The following is a 19,589-nucleotide window of genomic DNA, read 5'->3' on the forward strand; positions in this document are numbered from 1 at the left end:
CCCACAGTCATAGCGTTAGTTATGGTAGGACTGGAATGCCAGCCTAGGACTGACCAACTACGACTGTGTCATTTCCATGATCTTTTGCTTCCTTGAAAGCAGAAAAGAGCATATGAATCAATGTGCTAGGCTTTAAGATATGGCCCAGCTGCTCTCCTTTCTTTCCATTTAACCTTCATGTTGTTCCTTAAATATCCATTTGTCCGTGAGCCTTCACTCTCCCAAATTAGATTATAAACTGGTTGAAGTAGGATCTGTGTGTGTGTTTTTTTTTTAATCTATATTATATACCTAGTACCTATATAAGTACTAGGTGTATAATATTGATTTGAGGGAAAAAAAAAATTCTAAGTTACACTGCATATAATAGATACTCAAAAATATTTTGTATTAGGGATGCTAAAGAAAAACAGTATTTTAATTCATTTAATTTTTTAAAATTTGGAGCTGTCTCATGAAGGAATTTAATATCTTATTCCATATTCTTGTATCCATCAGTGACGTAGTACATTTTATGTGTCCATATTTTGAATAGAACTGCCTAAAATGATATTTAAATGAATTGTTTGTGTCTTCATGGATTATTGCACTTGTTTCACTGGAAAAGAATTACTCTGAACTATTTTTGCTTTGCTTCAGGAGTTAAGTGATCTACAACGTGACCCACCTGCTCACTGTTCGGCTGGACCTGTGGGAGATGACTGTAAGCTTGACTCTCTTGCTAGGATTTTGGTACCATTAATAGTACAGGTTTGAACTCTTATTAATGACTCCAAAACTCCTTTGTTTGTTTCAGTGTTCCACTGGCAAGCAACTATTATGGGGCCTGTAAGTATGATTCATATATGTGAAATTAATCCCTTCAACCATCCTTCATTCTTACCATTTCATCTTTGATCAGATGTTTGTGGCTAGGGTTGAATTTTCTTGTACTCTGAGTCACTCAGAAAGCAAAATATGAGTAAAGGATTTATGATGATTTTCTAGTGCTCTGGTGGCAAATACTTGCTTGGAACACATTTACAGTGCTTTACCAAATCCCTGATCATTATGCATAGTTTGCAACCAGGCTTCGTGTTTGCTTTATCTTTCTTTAAATACAGAAAGTTGTTTGGAACTAAGCGTAGTTACTCTCAACGTTTTAGTAGGTTAGATATAAGTCTAATTAACCCAATAATGGAATTCCTACAAGTAACAAGCAGTAAGTTTCACTGCAGTGTTTCATCACTGTGTGAGAGATCAGATACAATTTTGCAGTGGCTCTGTTGGCATCTCATGAGCTTGCCTCTTGTTGCATTGTCCTGAATTCAAAATCACCTGCTGTTCTGTAACTGGCTTCTCATTATACTCATTGCCTTTGTTAAGCTTATTTCTTTCTACACCTGAGAAGCAGTTGTGACTTTTCTTTTTGTGGGCAAAAATCTGATTGTATGAGAATGGGCACTGACACCTCAGGTCTGCTTCTAGACAAGAGTATGTTAGTAACATGTTTCCATGAGCATCATTCTGTCCTCCCTCCTTTGAAAGAGCTTTATCCAGGAAGCCATAGAGTTTTTAATCATTGCCTCATGCTAAGCTTTTAAAACATACACCAGTTACTGAATTTTCAGAGCAAGGGTCCTGGGCAAATGTTTAAAATCACTAAATTGTTACATTAAGTTCTTTTTTTAAAGGGTGAAGTGCATCATGTTTATTTAACTACTTTGATAGGAATCTTTTTTCATTGCTTACCAAGAACTTTCAAAACATCACCTCTCACTCTTACGAATTATAGCCCTCCACAAATATTTCGCAGGTGAATCACATGTAGCAATTTATGTTACTCATACCCCCCTTTATTTTAGTAATGTAAATATGCCACTGTATAGTATAATTGAGTAAGAAGATCATATCTGTTGATTGTAATTAACTTATATTTTCTACATTCCTTATAATTTTTGCTAAACTAGAATTAAACAATGTATATAGTAAGAATAATTATACAGTATGGTCCTCTAATATCTATGTAGAAACTTAAGTAGGAAGTAATGATAGCCTTCTGTTCTTACCAACATGTTGACAGAGTATAACATGATACATTTAATTAAAATAAATGAATTAAAATAGAATTTAAAGGTATTTTTGCTACTTTTTTCCCCTTTCCTCCTTTTTTAAATCATCCTTTTTTTTTTTCTTGCTTGTAACATAAGTATTTCCTAATTGCTATAAAGGCATATGGCGAAATTTAAATTCCTCTTATAAAGTTGATTCCTAATTTGATAATTCTATGAAACTGAATTTCTCTAGTTTCATTAGTGGCTTTTTCGCATTTTCCACATTATTTTGTAAACTGTTACTAAGTGAAGATTTGAGGTTTAAATTATGTAATAGTGTCACTTAGCCTTTTCTTTTCATAAATCGGTCATTTCAATTTATCTCTATTCTTGCCCCTTTAAGGGAAGGAGCATGAAAACCTAGGTTTTATAATTAAGAAGAAATATACTAGCCTCAACCCTTTTCTTTGATATTGATTACTGCTGCGAATCATCATTCTTTTCTCACAAAGTCTTGTGTGTATACTTATCTTTAACAACCGGTACTCACAAACAGGTTTATTTGGTCAAGTCATACCACTCTACTGTGTGTGTCCTATTTTTGTTTTGTTTTAAACTATGATTTTGGCATGATTGCTGGAAAATCCTCCTTCATGCCTACAAAGAGAAACCTGTTTTCAAGGTAAATGATTTGAACTTAAGACAAAAGGATGGCATTTTTTTTTTCAAACCATTATATTTGGAGGGAATCATCTTGGATTACTAATAAATACAGCAGTCAGACACTGATGTAATTATTTTGTAATTTCAGCCTGATAGCGCATATCAAGGTGGAGTCTTCTTTCTCACTGTACATTTTCCGACAGACTATCCTTTTAAACCACCAAAGGTATTTTTATTTTTATCATTGATGTCACCCCTATGTCAGGGAATTTACTTTCTATCCAGAGATGTTTTCATGATGTCAAAAGACTGTGGGTGGGTTGGCGTGTCCAAACTTTTACATAAAGCCACTGAATCTAAAATATGTTTCCTCATCAAATATTTTACTATGTCTGTAAACAAAAAGCAGTATCTGTTAGGTTAGAAATTAGCTTCCCTAACCTATCTTACCTTCCTCCTTACATATGTGTAGTTTGGAAGTGTTTATGGTCAAGAATTAGACTTTTCCATTCCGGGGATTTTCTTTCCAAGGCTGATCCTTCTTTCTCAATTTTTAAGTATTCAACCAACATTTATTGAGCACCTACCATATTCTGTTGCACTGGGGAATACAAAATATAATAAATAAGATACAGTCCTTTTATTATATTTAGTATAGGAAAGATTAAGGGCTTCGGTAGCTAGCTAAGCTGGTAAAGAATCTGCCTGCAATACAAGAGACCCCGGTTTGCTTCCTGGGCTGGGAAGTTCCCCTGGAGAATGGATAGGTTACCCACTCCAGTATTCTTGGGCTTCCCTGGTGGCTCTGTGGTAAAGAATCCACCTGCAGTGTAGGAGACCTGGGTTTGATCCCTGGGTTGGGAAGATCCCCTAGAGGAGGGCATGGGAACCCACTCAAGTATTTTTGCCTAGAGAATCCCCAGAGACAAAGAAGCCTGAAGAGCTGCAGTTCATAGGGTCACAAAGAATTGGACACAACTGAGCAACTAAGCACAAAAATAGGAAAGGTTAAAACACATTCTTATTAAATTTAGCTTAGCTCTAAAAAGGAAACCAACAAATGATGGGGTGTCAGTGAGGGAGCGAATCATTAACAAATTCTGTCACTCATGAGATAATTACCTTAGATTTTTAAAAACATCTGATTATATATGAAATGATACAACAATTCTTGTGAAAGATTGGAATTCTTGGTAGCTTTCTTAGCACAGGTAATAAGCTGGGGCCCCTTAACTTTCCTCCAGAATAGGGTCAGCATTCTATTTCTAGACTCAGGTGTCAATTGATCATTAAATTAAGGAAAGGGTCGCTTTGAGGGGTGATGAAAGCCATGGTTAATTATCTCAGGTGCTACTCAACTAGTCATACCAGCTATTACAGACTTATTTATTACAATTTCTAAAATACTTCTCAATTGCTTGGTGTTAGGAAGAACAGGAAACTGAATTTATTTGCTTTCATATTATCAGTAGCTAAAGCTACACTCGGATAAAGTAGATGCTCATCTAGTTTGTGTTGAATACATTTCTCCTCTAAGGTCATATGAAATTGAGGACATTTTACCTTAGAGCAAATTGGTTCTGTTTGCTTTCATAGTTCATGGATTATCAACAATTTTTTTTGTTTTATGTTTAGATTGCTTTCACAACAAAAATTTACCATCCAAACATAAACAGTAATGGAAGTATTTGTCTTGATATCCTGAGGTCACAATGGTCACCAGCTCTGACTGTGTCAAAAGGTAATTTCATTTATCAGACTTAAAACAGTTAATAACAGTGAGACAGAAAAAATATAGCAAAAAGGTCTTAGGGACCAAAGTTTGAAACAAAAAACCAATCGACTGTTTTCTTCTGCTTTGCTTTTGCTTTCCTTTCATAGCTTTTGTATTACTTATGCTTAGGGGTGTTGATGGGCTGATCTAAATGATGAAATGAGAGAAATTTAAAACGGTAGAACTAGAAATTTGGGGATAAGCCTGTTGACATTTCATTCCTTTAGTTTGGGCTTTATCTTTAAAAACAGACAGGGACACAGAAAGAGATGCACACACAGAAGTAAAAATAAGATTTTAGGACCAGTTGTCCGGTTCATTAAATGGAATTATTTATTGACATAATAAAGCTTTACCTCTCTTTTACTTCATCTAAGAAGTAATGGCAAACTAGGCAGATAAAATAAATGATTTAAAAAGACAGGAATTTGCTTGCAGTCCAATGGGTAGGACTCTAGACTTTCACTGCCAAGGGCCCCAGGTTCAATCTCTGATCTGGGAACAAGTCTCATGGTATGGCCAAAAAAAAAGAAAGACATATTTACACTTTAGAATAATGCAGTACGTATAGCATGTTAGTCTAAACTTTAGGCAATCAATAGCATCATTGTAAGGACTGATAAATACTCCATACAGATTCTCAACTTTCACAGTTATATAGCATTATTCTTTGAGATGTGTATATAGGGCATCTGAAGCTGTTTGTTTCATTCACTAACGCTGTTTGCTTTGCCACCCTCTTGTCTTGTCTCTAACAGAAGAGAGCCTGAGTTACTATTTTGATATAGAAACATCTGCCCCTCAAAGTAACTTGGTAGTTTTCCCTTTTTATAAAATTTAAGGAAACTATTTCTCTTGAAGAATTTAGAGGAAGAATTGATGATCATTAAAAAAAATTTAAATAAATGCTACCTGATTACATAACTTGTGTAAAAATTGATAAGCTTTATAGGAAGCAGTGTCTACAGCCATGATTATTTCAAGTATTAGACAAGTAACAGCCCTTCAGATGAGTTAGTTATTTATGAATGGCATTTTTTCTGACCTAAAATGTCCCTATAAAATGTTTGTGTAGATGCTAGTGTTTTTAAAAAAATCTTTCACATAACTGTTACATACTAGATATAGGAAAGATAACTGTCATAAAGTTATTCAGATTAATAAACTTTCCTGGAATAGTATCACAAAATGAAATTCAGTTAGCTTATGCAGGAGGAGAAGGGGATGACAGAGGATCAGATGGTTGGATGGCATCACCGACTCAATGGACGTGAGTTTGAGCAAGCTCCAGGAGTTGGCAAAGGACAGAGAAGCCTGGTGTGCTGCAGTCCATGGAGTGGCAAAGGGTTGGACACAACTGTGCGACTGAACTGACTGAACTATGCAGCTAAATAATTACAAGAGAAAGTGCAGACTGTCAGGTGTTAAATACTTACCTTCTGATATTGGTAGCTTTTTATAAAAAACAATTCATTTTGTCGACTTCTAGAAACTTAAAAAAAAATTGTTGGAGTATATTTGCTTTACAATATTGTGTTAGTTTCTGCTGTACAGCAAAGTGAATCAACTTTACATATATATGTATCCCCTATTTTTTGGATTGCCTTCTCATTTAGGTCACCGTAGAGCATTGAGTAGAATTCCCTGTGCTGTACAGTCGATTCTCATTAGTTAGCTTAGGAGCTGTCCTTTAAGAACAGTTTCACGTAACCTTAGTTTCCTCATATGTCAAATAAGAAATTATAATAGTATTACTACATATGGTCACTATGCAACTAGCACATAGTAAAGCACTCAGTTCAGTTCAGTCGCTCAGTCATGTCTGACTCTTTGCGACCCCATGGACTGCAGCATGCCAGGCCTCCCTGTCCATCACCAACTCCCGGAGTTTACCCAAACTCATGTCCATTGAGTTGGTGATGCCGTCCAACCATCTCATCCTCTGTCGTCCCCTTCTCCTCCTGCCTTCAGTCTTTCCCAGCATTAGTGTCTTTTCCAGTGAGTCAGCTCTTTGCATCAGGTGGCCAAAGTATTGGAGTTTCAGCTTCAACATCAGTCCTTCCAGTGAACACTCAGGACTGATCTCCTTTAGGATGGACTGGTTGGATCTCCCTGCAGTCCAAGGGACTCTCAAGAGTCTTCTCCAACACCACAATTCAAAAGCATCAATTCTGCGCTCAGCTTTCTTTATAGTCCAACTGCCATAGATGACTACTGGAAAAACCATAACCTTGACTAGACGGACCTTTGTTGACAAAATAATGTCTCTGCTTTTTAACATGCTGTCTAGGTTGGTCATAACTTTTCTTCCAAGGAGTAAGCGTCTTTTAATTTCATAGCTGCAGTGACCAACTGCAGTGATTTTGGAGCCCCCAAAAATAGTCAGCCACTGTTTCCCATCTGTTTGCCATGAAGTGATGGGACCAGATGCCATGATCTTCGTTTTCTGAATGTTGAGCTTTAAGCCAACTTTTTCATTCTCCTCTTTCACTTGCATCAAGAGGCTTTTTAGTTCCTCTTCACTTTCTGCCATATGGGTGGTGTCATCTGCATATCTGAGGTTATTGATATTTCTCCCATAATCTTGATTCCAGCTTGTGTTTCATCCAGCCCAGCGTTTCTCATGATGTTCTCTGCGTATAAGTTAAATAAGCAGGGTGACAATATACAGCCTTGATGTACTCCTTTTCCTATTTGGAACCAGTCTGTTGTTCCATGTCCAATTCTAACTGTTGCTTCCTGCCCTGCATATAGATTTCTCAAGAGGCAGGTCAAGTGGTCTGGTATTCCCATCTCTTTCAGAATTTTCCAGTTTATTGTGATCCACACAATCAAAAGCTTTGGCATAGTCCATAAAGAGAAATAGATGTTTTTCTGGAACTCTCTTGCTTTTTTGATGATCCAGTGGATGTTGGCAATTTATCTGTGGTTCTTCTGCCTTTTCAAAATCCAGCTTGAGCATCTGGAAGTTCACGGTTCACATATTACTGAAGCCCGGCTTGGAGAATTTTGAGCATTACTTTACTAGCGTGTGAGATGAGTGCAATTGTGTGGTAGTTTAAGCATTCTTTGGCATTGCCTTTCTTTGGGATTGGAATGAAAACTTACCTTTTCCAATCCTGTGGCCTCAAATGAACATTAACTATATTTACCTTTTCCCTTAAAACATTTGTTTTGTATGCATAATAGTGAAATCAGGGTACAGGGCTCTTGGTAGCAGGAGGGAGGAGATGAGGAACCTCCTTCTTGCTTAGTTTATAAAGTAGCGTGTATTTTCTTTATATGTGTTCATTTTTCACTTTTTAATATTTTAAATGTTTTATTTCACTTTTTATCATGAGTTAAGTTTGGAAACTTTCTGGAGACATGAGCCCAGATAATTTACCCTGTTTGTTTAATATACAGACTTAAATTTTCTTTGGGTAGACGGAAGATAAAAGAGGAATGAAATGTTAGTTTTTCTTAGCCCTTATCGCCCCCTTTCCAGGTCATTTAAGGATCACCTCTGCCTTATAAATTCACCTTTGGATGTGTAACAGTAGAAAAAGATAAATGAACATAGTAGAGGAAGGTGAAGATGGAAGATTGTTCCAAAGACTCCATGTATCCCCTTGGAAGTGGTGGCATGGAAGCAGACAATGAGGAACCAGAGTCCTTGATCCCTTCTTTTTCAGACACTTAGTTTTTTTGTTGGTTTGTTTTTGCTTTTTAAAATATAGCTATTTGCATTAGTATTTGGATTCAACATGGCAAGAAACAACTACTATATTTTTTCAATTTTAATTTACATTGTAAAATATACAAGTTATGTAATGATAGCTGTGCATATTATTTTTAAATGCATTTGATACAAATACTGTACATGTAATAAAAAATTTCATTGAAAATAATTTACAAATCTTCCCTCTTTAGCTCTAAGCTCAAATAAAAAGTGCATGGGCTCAGTCTCCCAAAATAGTTTGAACTATTACCTATAATTTGATTGTTTTACCTTGAATTGATTAGAACACAGATTTTTTGCATTAAAATAGAATAAAAAGTGGACAGTTTTCTTGTTAAAGTAAAAAAGTATCTCTAAGAAACATCTGAGGTTAGGATGCTATACTAATATTTTCCAGCTGTGTATTTGGAGTCTGTATGTTTTAATCTCAAATGTAATTTAATGTGTTCATTTTGCTTTTTTTCTTTGTAAGTTTATTGTGTATTCATTAAAATTATTTTTACATATGTACTTTTGTATAAAGTAGAAAACTCATTACCTAATATGGTGTTCTCTTTTAAATCTAGTTTTATTGTCCATATGTTCTCTGCTTTGTGACCCTAATCCAGATGATCCCTTAGTACCAGATATTGCTCAAATCTATAAATCAGACAAAGAAAAGTAAGTGTTTGCTTACATTGGTTTCTATGCATTTCTATGTAGTCTGCCAAAACATAAGTATTATCAGTGTATTTAAGTACATTTAGTTACGCTTAGTATTTTTCTTGTTTATCTTTCCAAAGGAGTAAATCTTTCTTTTAAAACTGTTACTCTTTTTACAAAAAATCTCACCCCTTCCCACTTATTGTTTCATCCTTTACTGTTTAATAGTACTTATTTTGCCTTTGCATAATATGCATGTTTTTTGATAGTAACTGTCAAGCTATATATAATTCTAAGTAGTAAATCTAAAACTTAAGAAGTTGGTAATTGAAAACTACGGAATATCATATTCCTTACTTTCTCCAGGAAGAGAAGTTATCCCTAACTACCCCTAAACTGACCTACATCTTGCTGGTACCATTGATTCATACGCATTTTACAGATAATGGCCATTCAGGGTTGGCTTTTATGGATTTGTATTAGAAATTGACTTCTTTATTTTGTTATTTATAACTTAGGTACATTTTCATATAGGTTGTAAAGAGATCTATTAGTTTAAGAAATCCCTTATGTTTTCTGTTTTATTTATGTATGAACCAAAGTCACATTGACCCAATAATTGGTATATGTATGATTATTGTGATTAAATGTAAAAAGTTAGACAGTTTTACATAGACAGATCTTCTAAAACATTTAATTTGTATGTTTTTACTGTATCCCTTTTGTATATCTACAGATACAACAGACACGCAAGAGAATGGACTCAGAAATATGCAATGTAAAATCAAAAAAAATTTCATATATACCAGAGTACTGTAAAATCTAGGTTTTTTTCAACATTAGCAGTAAATTGAGCACTGTTTACTGTTTCATTGTACCATGAAATCCTGATTTTTACCCATTTTAAATGTATTTCTGAAGCAAGACAAAACAAACTTCCAAAAATATTCTTGAGACTGTGATGAGAGCATTTATCATTTTGTATGCATTGAGAAAGACATTTATTATGGTTTTTAAGATACGTGGACGTCTGCGTTTTCAGCTTACAAGATCTACAATGCATCTGAAAAGCAACCAAATTATTTTTTGCTGAAACTAGATGTTTTTACATGAAAAATACTGTATGTGTTATCTAAGATGTTGTCAGTTTTATAAATCTGTATTCAGATTTCATTCTTTGTTAGCTCACTTTATAATTTGTATTTTTTTACTGTATAGACTAAATATATTCTATTTACATGTATGTCAACTTGTTACTTTTTTCCTGTGAACAGTATTGAAAAAACCCAACATCTGATAATGAAATGAATTAACTGTCTCCCTTGTCTTGGGGTATTCTGTAGATTGATTGCAGATTTCTTAAACCTGAAATGATCTTTACACTGTAATTCTCAGTATACTGATTATGGTAAAACGTTTTGATTTTGTTATACTTGACTTAACTTTATTACAATGTGAATTAATTGCACTGCTAAGTAGAAAGCTGTATAACTTTTATTTGTTGCTATTCACATCTGAATTTTTTTCTGTATAGGCAATATTATATTGACACCTTTTACAGATCTTAATGTAGCTTTTTCCATTTAAATAAAATGCTTTTTCTACTATTTGTCTTGATTACTTTGAAAGATAAAAATTTGCCTTATCTACAAGTAAGGATCAATACTCTATATAAAATTTTGCATGAAAATTAATTCCAAATTGTAAGGATGAAGTCTGTTGTACTTGGTATTGAGTGCGTGCTTAGTCTCTCAGTTGTGTCCAACTTAAGCACCATTAATTATATAAACTTTGCTTTAGATTTGTATCTGTCTACTAAATTGTCAATCTAAAGGATGATATACATTAGTTGTTATAGAATAGAATTTAGAATATGTCGGAGTTTGTCTTGGATCACATATAAAATGAATTATTTTCTAGAGTACTGAGATGAATATAAGGCAGTGTCACCCACATTGAAGAAAAAGTCTTTATAGACTTAAAGAGTAATTAGGTTAATTCATTAAAATACCCCTCTAGATGTAACTAGCGTTGTATTTCTTAACATTTTAAAATCTAGAATTTCAAAAACAGAATTTTAGTGCTATCACAGTTTGAAAGAGGACATCCATGTTTTAACCATAGAAATTATAAAGAAAATTCTAAAATGACACCTTTCCTCTGTTTTATAATTTGTCAGTTTAAAGTGGCTTAAATGAGCAGATTATCTTTGCAGATTAAAAAAAAAAACAAACTAGAAAATCCTGATGATCTAACTTAGAAAAAAATACATCTCTAATTATTAGCATGTTTACCAAACTTGAGTGTCATTTTTAAGAAGAATTGTAGGTCTTCTGATTATTGCAGTAGCTGTATAAGTATCCAAAAAATCTGTAATGGGTATAGTCATTAGCAAAGATTTTAAATCACTGAAGTATTTTACCATGGTTCATTATTATTAAGCACAAAATAACCCAGTGTTAGAAAATGTGTTTTACAAATGAATGTAAAATAAATAAATGAATTTTGAAATGGATGTTTAAGAAAATATACGTTTAAAAAGTAACTATATTAAGTGATGTCTTAAAACAGCCTTATCATGAAAAACACTACTTTACTATGTTATTATAAGCTACACTGGCCCAGAATTTGAACCCTCAACATCATTAGATTTAAGTATTTAGTATATTTTGATAATAAAGGGTTTTGTTCCATGAATATCTTTCACTTTTTAAAAACCTTTTATTTGTGTGACATTTATTTTTGGAAGTGTCTTTTTTTCTGTATTAAAGTTTTGAAGCTTGCCTAACTCTTGTTTGCCTTTGCTTACATATGAAATGTACAGCCACTCTCTTGAGTGAGTACAGATTCTCGTCATTAATTAAAAGTCAGAAGCAGCATAATGATCAGTCAGATCACTATTTTGGGTTTATTGATGTGTTTAATTCTAAAAAAGAGTACATTAGTACCTAACTAAATCTGAAGACAAGGACCTTCTTCCATAGATTAGCCATTAATTTAAGGACCTCTTGGGAATGAGGAAAATGGGTAGTCTTTTGAATCCCACCTTTTAAGGTCCTCAGTGCTTTGAGACAGTTAGAAACCGTATTGAAATTGGATTCTGGACACTGACAACTGCCATATACAATAAATCCATGATTTATTGTATATTTATCAGGCTATGCAGGATAACCTAACCCTTATCCCCCAACTATCTCAAAAGCATACGATTCCTGAACAAGCTTTACACATGCCTGTGTGAACCATATATGATTATTCATTTTTGCTACCCCTCCATGAATTCTGTTAGGGGAATTTTTAAAGTTACTTAGTCAATTTCAAAAGAATCAAAATGGGTTAGGTGAGAAACAAACTGCACAAGCGTAACTTGTGCTGAGTTAGTATTCAAAAGAGTAACTTTTTAAAAAATGATAAAAACATGACCATATGTAGTGTTTCATTTCCTTTATTGTTTTATCACAATGACCTGCTTTGTACATGATTCAGTCATTGATGTTTTACAGAATCCTGCTCTGTCACAGTTGTGTATTTTTAATGTGGGAAGATTAGGGAAATTTATTTTCTCCTTGGATTAAGAGACATTCTTGGTGAAGCTGTTGAAGTGACTATTAATATAATAAAATAATGACAAATCCAGATTTTAAAAGTTTATTTCCATCACTCTATCAACTGTTAACTATGACTTCCAAAAATTTTTCTTAAAGCAGAAGTTTAATTGCAGTTTAATGGCCCTAAAATGTGATGCCGATTATTTGTGACAGTTCTCATTTTTTTATAGTACTTCTCTGACTGCTCTGACAGTTGTGTTGTACAGACAAGATAGCAGGTAGAGATTCATTTGATTTCACTAATAGAAATTCCTATGTGTAGATTGCTGCTGCTGCTGCTGCTGCTGCTGCTGCTGCTTAGTCTCTCAGTCATGTGTGACTCTGCGACCTTACGGACTGTAGCCCATGAGGCTCCTCTGTCCATGGGTTCTCTAGGTAAGAATACTGGAGTGCATTGCTGTTCCCTTCTCTAGGCGATCTTCCTGACCCAGGGATAGAACACAGCTCTCCTGCATTGCAGGCAGATTCCTTACCATCTGAGCCACTAAGGAAGCCCATAACTAGTCATTTCTAAAAATTTTTTTTTGCACTGAGATCTGCAAACTCCTAAACTTCATATTGATACACTTTGACCAGGAATTTTTTCATTAATAGTAATAATTTTGTAGTAGTAATAATTTTGTACTAGAAATTAGTAGAAAATTTGTGGACAGCTGACATTTTTGGTTCTAGAAATAATTTGTGATGCAATAGTGTCTGGGTGATAACCTAAAATAGTGTTCTATCACTTATTTATATCATGTTACATTTAAATTTCTGCTCTCATTATGTAAGAATGTGGTTTTATATTAATAGGAAGAGGGAATATTCACCTAAAAGTTCTAGCAGTTGAAGGCATCTTCATATAATAGGATATTTATTTAAAAACTTACTTTCAGCCCTCTCTTAGGTTCTGTGGTTGCAGAGGGAGGGGCATGCCTTTCTCACCCCAGGAGGAAGTTGTTTTTATTATGCTGTCATGTGTCCAAGTTCTGAGCTATGCTTTCCTCATATCTTTTGCTTGCTTTTGTTGAAATCTTTTTAGTGCAGAATAACACTATGAGTAGTGTGTACAGTATTTTATTGTAAACTCTTAATATACATTTTGGGGAACAGTTGTGATGCTATTTGTGTAAGCACTTCCAATACACTCGTCTTGGTCCCATGACCATCCACACATTCAATGTGCCAATAGAAGAATTCACAAGATGAAGCATATGCTCATACTCACAGCTAAGATTTGTTGATTTGTTTCAGCAACACAGAAGAGGTATGCAGCTGCATCTGTAAGGAGAAAAGACAGATCAGAGTCTAGAGGAAACCGTGAAGCTCCCTCTGAAGGGGCCACACAGAGTGGAGTCTTCCTCCAGCAGTGAACGCAGGAACACGGGCACAGTGTTCAGGGGCTTTACTGGGGGCTAAACCATGTAGGCATACATGGCCCACCAAAATTCTAGGCTCCCAGAAGGTAAGCAGGTGTTCACTGAAATGATGCCAGCACAGCAGATACAACCTCACAGTGCATAGGAAGAGTTTCAAAAGCTAGATGCCAGCTGAGGGCCAACCTGGTGCACCATTTGTTGACAAGACTGTTCTTTCTTCTTGAAAGGTCAAGTTTGTTAATTGTGCTTATGATATTTGTTCTCACAGCCATTATGGGTGATGTGTGCAAATTTACCCCCTCTTTTAAAAAAATATTTATTTGACTGCATCACATTTTGGTTTCTTCTCTCTAGTTGTGGAGTGAAGGCTTAGTTGTCCCATGCAAGGTGGAATCTTAGTTCATCTACCAGGGACCAGGGATTGAACCCATGTCCCCTGAGTTAGAAGGCAGATTCTTAACCAGGGAAGTCCCAAGTTTCCCCTTTATGATTGTGAAATTGTCTATTTTTTAGTTTATATTTGCTGTAAAGATTTTGAAGTCATATTGTTGGAAACACACACACACACTACACTCATAGGTGAAGTCATGATATTTTACTGGCAGAATGATCCCTTTCTCATTAAGAAATGTCTTTATCTCTAATAATGCTTTTAGCTTAAAGTCTACTTTAATATTAATACAGCTTTCTTTTTGGTTAGTATTGTAGTGTATCTCTGTGTTATTTAATTTTGGGCCTTTCTGTGTCTTTTTAAAAAACGTGTGTCTCCTGTACTAATTATAGTTTTGTTTTCTCTGATTTGGTTTTTAATCCAACATGACAATTTTATTTATTTATTTTATTTATTCATGCATGTGGGATCTAGTTCCCTGACCAGGGATCGAACCTGGGTCCCCTGCATTGGGAGCTGAGAGTCTTAACCACTGGACCAGCAGGGAAGTCCACAACATGACAATTTTAGTATTTTAATTGAAATATTTAGTCCTTTGCATTTGATATAGTTTGGTTTCTACCTACTACATTACTGATTTTTTAAAATAAATTAATATTTTGGCCGTGCTGTTCAGTTTGTGGGATCTTAGCTTCCCCACCAGGGATTGAACCCAGGCCACATCAGTGAAAGCACCCAGCCACTGGATGGCCAGGGAATTCCCATGTTCCTGATATATTTAAAATCATGTTTTATTTTTTCCTCCTTTCTTGTCCTCTTTTGTTTCAGTTTTTATAATACTCCCATTTTTCCCTCTAATAACTTATTAGACATCCTTTTATTTTTTTGTGATTACCATGAATTAAAAGATCCATCTTTGTCTTATCTCAGTTTAATGTAAATTATTACTTATACAATTTTCCCATAATGTAAGAGCTATTTGAGCCCTGTTAACTCCTTTCCCACATTTTGCATTATCATTATGAAGTTTGATTCTACATATATGTTAAATTCCACAAGACAGTCTTCTTGTGTGTGTTATTGCCAGTATACTGATCTCCATATATACTTTTCCAGTGGTCCTCATTGCTTCTTGAATTTTCATGTTTCTATCTGAGATCATTTGCCTTCTGACTAAAGAACTTCATTTAGTTTTGCTTTTAGTGCAAGTCTTCTGGTGACAAATACTCTTTTTCTTTCTTTTTTTGTTTTGCTATAATTTATATAGGATATTTTCTTTGGAAGCAGGATTTAGCTTGCTATTTTCTTTCAGCACTTTAAAGATATCATTCCATTGTCTTCGGATCCCACAATTCTGTTGAGAAATCTGCTATTAGGTTTATTGTTGCTGCTTTAAAAAGTATCTAATTTCTCTGACTGCTTTTAAGATTTTATATATATATATTTTTTACTTAAGAGGTTTATTGTGATGTTACAACATATAATTTTCTTTGTCTTATTCTGCTTGAGGTTCATAGAGCTTCTTGATCTATAGGTTGATACATTTTCATGAGTTTTGGAAAATCTTGGCCCTTATTTCATCAAATATTGCCTCTGTCCCATTCTATTTTTCCCCTTTAGGACTCCAGTATAAAATGTACTAGATCTGTTTCCTAACGTTTTCCCTATATTTTCTCTTTTTTTCCTTTGAGTTTCTGTTTCGAAATTTTGTATTCATCTTTTCTTTTCCAGTTCACTAATCCTGTCTCCTGCATATCAATCTGCTCTTAAAACTATCTCCTCAATTTCAGATATTGTAGTTAACTGCAGATTGTCTTTCTCAGTTCTAGAACTATCATTTGATTTTTTAACATATTTCAGTTTTCTATTTTGTTCCAAAATTGTTTATTTTGTCCATGTTTCTGTTTTTGAAGTCCTTAATTACCATTATTTTAAGTCTTTGTTAACTTCAAGGAAATGAATCACCTGTGTGAATGTGCTTTCATGCTTTTATTGAAACCATATACTGTGTATAGAAACTGTAGAGTCTAGACACTGTTCTCTTCAACAAGAGATGGCTCACCCTCTCCTCTGCCAGACAAATAGTATGCAAAGATGATCACTGTAAGGCAATCAGGGTCTGTGCTTAGTTGAAGCTGGTTGCAGTTTTATGAGATTCAGTCTATGTCTAGTTTACCCTTGTGCATAGTGCACAACCCTCTAGGATTCTCTTGCTTTCCTTAGACCAGAGAAATTACAAGAAATTTCATTCTGCTTTTCAATGGTATTTTTGATTCAAAGGTTTAGCCTCTTGCTTCTAAGATTTACAGAATATGGCAAATATCTTGATGGAGGACTAACCATATGTTTGAAGTCTTTCAAATCTACCATTTTGTCACTTCTGCTCAGTACAGTCATCAAAAGTACTACTAGCTTTTCTGTTATGAACAGCCACTCTCAGAGATCAAGCCTGAATTCTCAGCCTTATACCACATCCAGATTAAGTGCCCCAGGTTAAAAGGGAGGCTGTAGATCATTAGTGTTAGATCTCCACATTAGTCTTTTAACTGCTAGTACATTCTTTGGGGACTGGAATGCAAAAGTAGGAAGTCAAGAAACACCTGGGGTAACAGGCAAATTTGGCCTTGGAATACAGAATGAAACAGGGCAAAGGCTAATAGAGTTTTGCCAAGAGAACACACTGGTCATAGCAAACACCTTCTTCCAACAACACAAGAGAAGACTCTACATGGACATCACCAGATGGTCAACACTGAAATCAGACTGATTATATTCTTGCAGCCAAAGATGGAGAAGCTCTATACAGTCAGTAAAAACAAGACCGGAAGCTGACTGTGGCTCAGATCATGAACTCCTTATTGCCAAATTCAGACTTAAATTGAAGAAAGTAGGGACCACCACTAGGCCATTCAGGTATGACCTAAATCATATCCCTTATTATTATACAGTGGAAGTGAGAAATAGATTTAAGGAACTAAATCTGATAGAGTGCCTGATGAACTATGGACGGAGGTTCGTGACATTGTACAGGAGACAGAGATCAAGACAAGCCTCATGGGAAAGAAATGCAAAAAAGCAAAATGGCTGTCTCGGGAGGCCTTAAATATCTGTGAAAAGAAGAGAGGCAAAAGGCAAAGGAGAAAAGGAAAGACATAAGCATGCAGAGTTCCAAAGAATAGCAAGAAGAGATAAGAAAGCCTTCCTCAGTGATCAATTCAAAGAAATAGAGAAAAACAACAGAATGGGAAATACTAGAGATCTCTTCAAGAAAATTAGAGATATCAAGGGAATATTTCATGCAAAGATGGGCTCGATAAAGGACAGAAATGGTATGGACCTAACAGAAGCAGAAGATATTAAGAAGAGATGGCAAGAATACACAGAAGAACTGTACAAAACGATCTTCATGACCAAGATAATCATGATGGTGTGATCACTCACCTAGAGCCAGACATCCTGGAATGTGAAGTCAAGTGGGCCTTAGAAAGCATCACTACGAACAAAGCTAGTGGAGGTGATGGAATTCCAGTGGAGCTATTTCAAATCCTGAAAGATGATGCTGTGAAAGTGCTTCATTCAATATGCCAGCACATTTGGAAAACTCAGCAGTGGCCACAGGACTGAAAAAGGTCAGTTTTCATTTCAATCCCAAAGAAAGGCAATGCCAAAGAATGCTCAAACTACCGCAAAATTGCACTCATCTCACATGCTAGTAAAGTAATGCTCAAAATTCTCCAAGCCAGGCTTCAGCAATATCTGAACCGTGAACTTCCAGATGTTCAAGCTGGTTTTAGAAAAGGCAGAGGAACCAGAGATCAAATTGCCAACTTCTGCTGGATCACTGAAAAAGCAAGAGGGTTCCAGGAAAACATATATTTCTGCTTTATTGACTATGCCAAAGCCTTTCACTGTGTGGATCACAATAAACTGTGGAAAATTCTGAAAGAGATGGGAATACCAGAGCACCTGACCTGCCTCTTGAGAAATTTGTATGCATGTCAGGAAGCAACAGTTAGAACTGGACATGGAACAACAGACTGGCTCCAAATAGGAAAAGGAGTACGTCAAGGCTGTATATTGTCACCCTGCTTATTTAACTTCTATGCAGAGTACATCATGAGAAACACTGGGCTGGAAGAAGCACAAGCTGGAATGAAGATTGCTGGGAGAAATATCAATAACCTCAGATATGCAGATGACACCACCCTTATGGCAGAAAGTGAAGAGGAACTAAAAAGCCTCTTGATGAAAGTGAAAGAGGAGAGTGAAAAAGTTGGCTTAAAGCTCAACATTCAGAAAACGAAGATCATGGCATCTGGTCCCATCATTTCATGGGAAATATATGGGGAAACAGCGGAAACAGTGTCAGACTTTATTTTTTTGGGGGGCTCCAAAATCACTGTAGATGGTGATTGCAGCCATGATATTAAAAGACGTTTATTTTTTGGAAGGAAAGTTATGACCCACCTAGATAGAATATTCAAAAGAAGAGAGGTTACTTGGCCAACAAAGGTCCATCTAGTCAAGGCTATGGTTTTTCCAGTGGTCATGTATGGATGTGAGAGTTGGACTGTGAAGAAAGCTGAGTGATGAAGAATTGATGTTTTTGAACTGTGGTGTTGGAGAAGACTCTTGCGAGTCCCTTGGACTGCAAGGAGATCCAACCAGTCCATTCTGAAGGAGATCAGTCCTGGGTGTTCTTTGGAATGACTGATGCTAAAGCTGAAACTCCAATACTTTGGCCACCTCATGTGAAGAGTTGACTCATTGGAAAAGACTCTGATGCTGGGAGGGATTGGGGGCAGAAGGAGAAGGGGATGACAGAGGATGAGATGGCTGGATGGCATCACCGACTCGATGGACATGAGTTTGAGTGAACTCCGAGAGTTGATGATGGTCAGGGAGGCTTGGCGTGATGCAATTCATGGGGTCGCAGAGAATTGGACACGACTGAGTGACTGAACTGAACATTCATTGAGGCCCCTGTCCTCTGGCAAGTGTTTGTCTTCTCAATGCTATGAAACTGCAAAAATTTATTCTTTGTTTTCAAAAGTTTATTTCTTTAGCTCAAGATTCTGAGAAAACAAGTTGCATGTTGAGGTCCTTTAATTTTCTAGCTTTGTCACTCTAGCACTGTGCAACCACAGATAGCTCTGTTAGCTTCTCTTCCCCAGCAGCGGCCTGCTGCCTGTGCTAAGGCCAAACTCTCAGCTGTAGCCTGTACTCCAGGAGAAGAATGACCACCCAAATTCAGAGATTACTTTTGATATATTTCATCTCATTCAGGTTTTCAGTAAGACCACCTATCTGGAGACCGCTACCCTATTTCTGCACTCTTTAAATGCACTACTGGCACAACCTCCTATCTTTCCCCCATCCTCAGATTAACCATCCTG

At 35.6% G+C, this 19,589-nt stretch overlaps 1 protein-coding gene across 2 annotated transcripts in view; it reads left to right on the top strand.

Moving 5' to 3' along the window:
* UBE2D1 (ubiquitin conjugating enzyme E2 D1) overlaps nucleotides 1-11,715 on the top strand; it is a 37,822-nt gene extending 26,107 nt beyond the window's left edge. The window contains exons 2-7 of one of the 2 annotated variants that reach the window (XM_027528556.1): nucleotides 640-703; nucleotides 797-828; nucleotides 2,845-2,922; nucleotides 4,332-4,437; nucleotides 8,758-8,851; nucleotides 9,570-11,715. In XM_027528556.1, coding sequence (XP_027384357.1) covers nucleotides 640-703; nucleotides 797-828; nucleotides 2,845-2,922; nucleotides 4,332-4,437; nucleotides 8,758-8,851; nucleotides 9,570-9,615 — 420 coding nt within the window. In that variant the 3' untranslated portion in view covers nucleotides 9,616-11,715. The remainder of the gene's footprint in view (nucleotides 1-639; nucleotides 704-796; nucleotides 829-2,844; nucleotides 2,923-4,331; nucleotides 4,438-8,757; nucleotides 8,852-9,569) is intronic. The other variant, XM_027528557.1, reaches the window with a different exon arrangement.
* Nucleotides 11,716-19,589: the final 7,874 nt, after the last annotated feature.

Source organism: Bos indicus x Bos taurus, chromosome 26 (genome assembly GCF_003369695.1).
Source record: "Bos indicus x Bos taurus breed Angus x Brahman F1 hybrid chromosome 26, Bos_hybrid_MaternalHap_v2.0, whole genome shotgun sequence".
In the NCBI taxonomy this organism is placed as follows: Eukaryota; Metazoa; Chordata; class Mammalia; order Artiodactyla; family Bovidae; genus Bos; species Bos indicus x Bos taurus.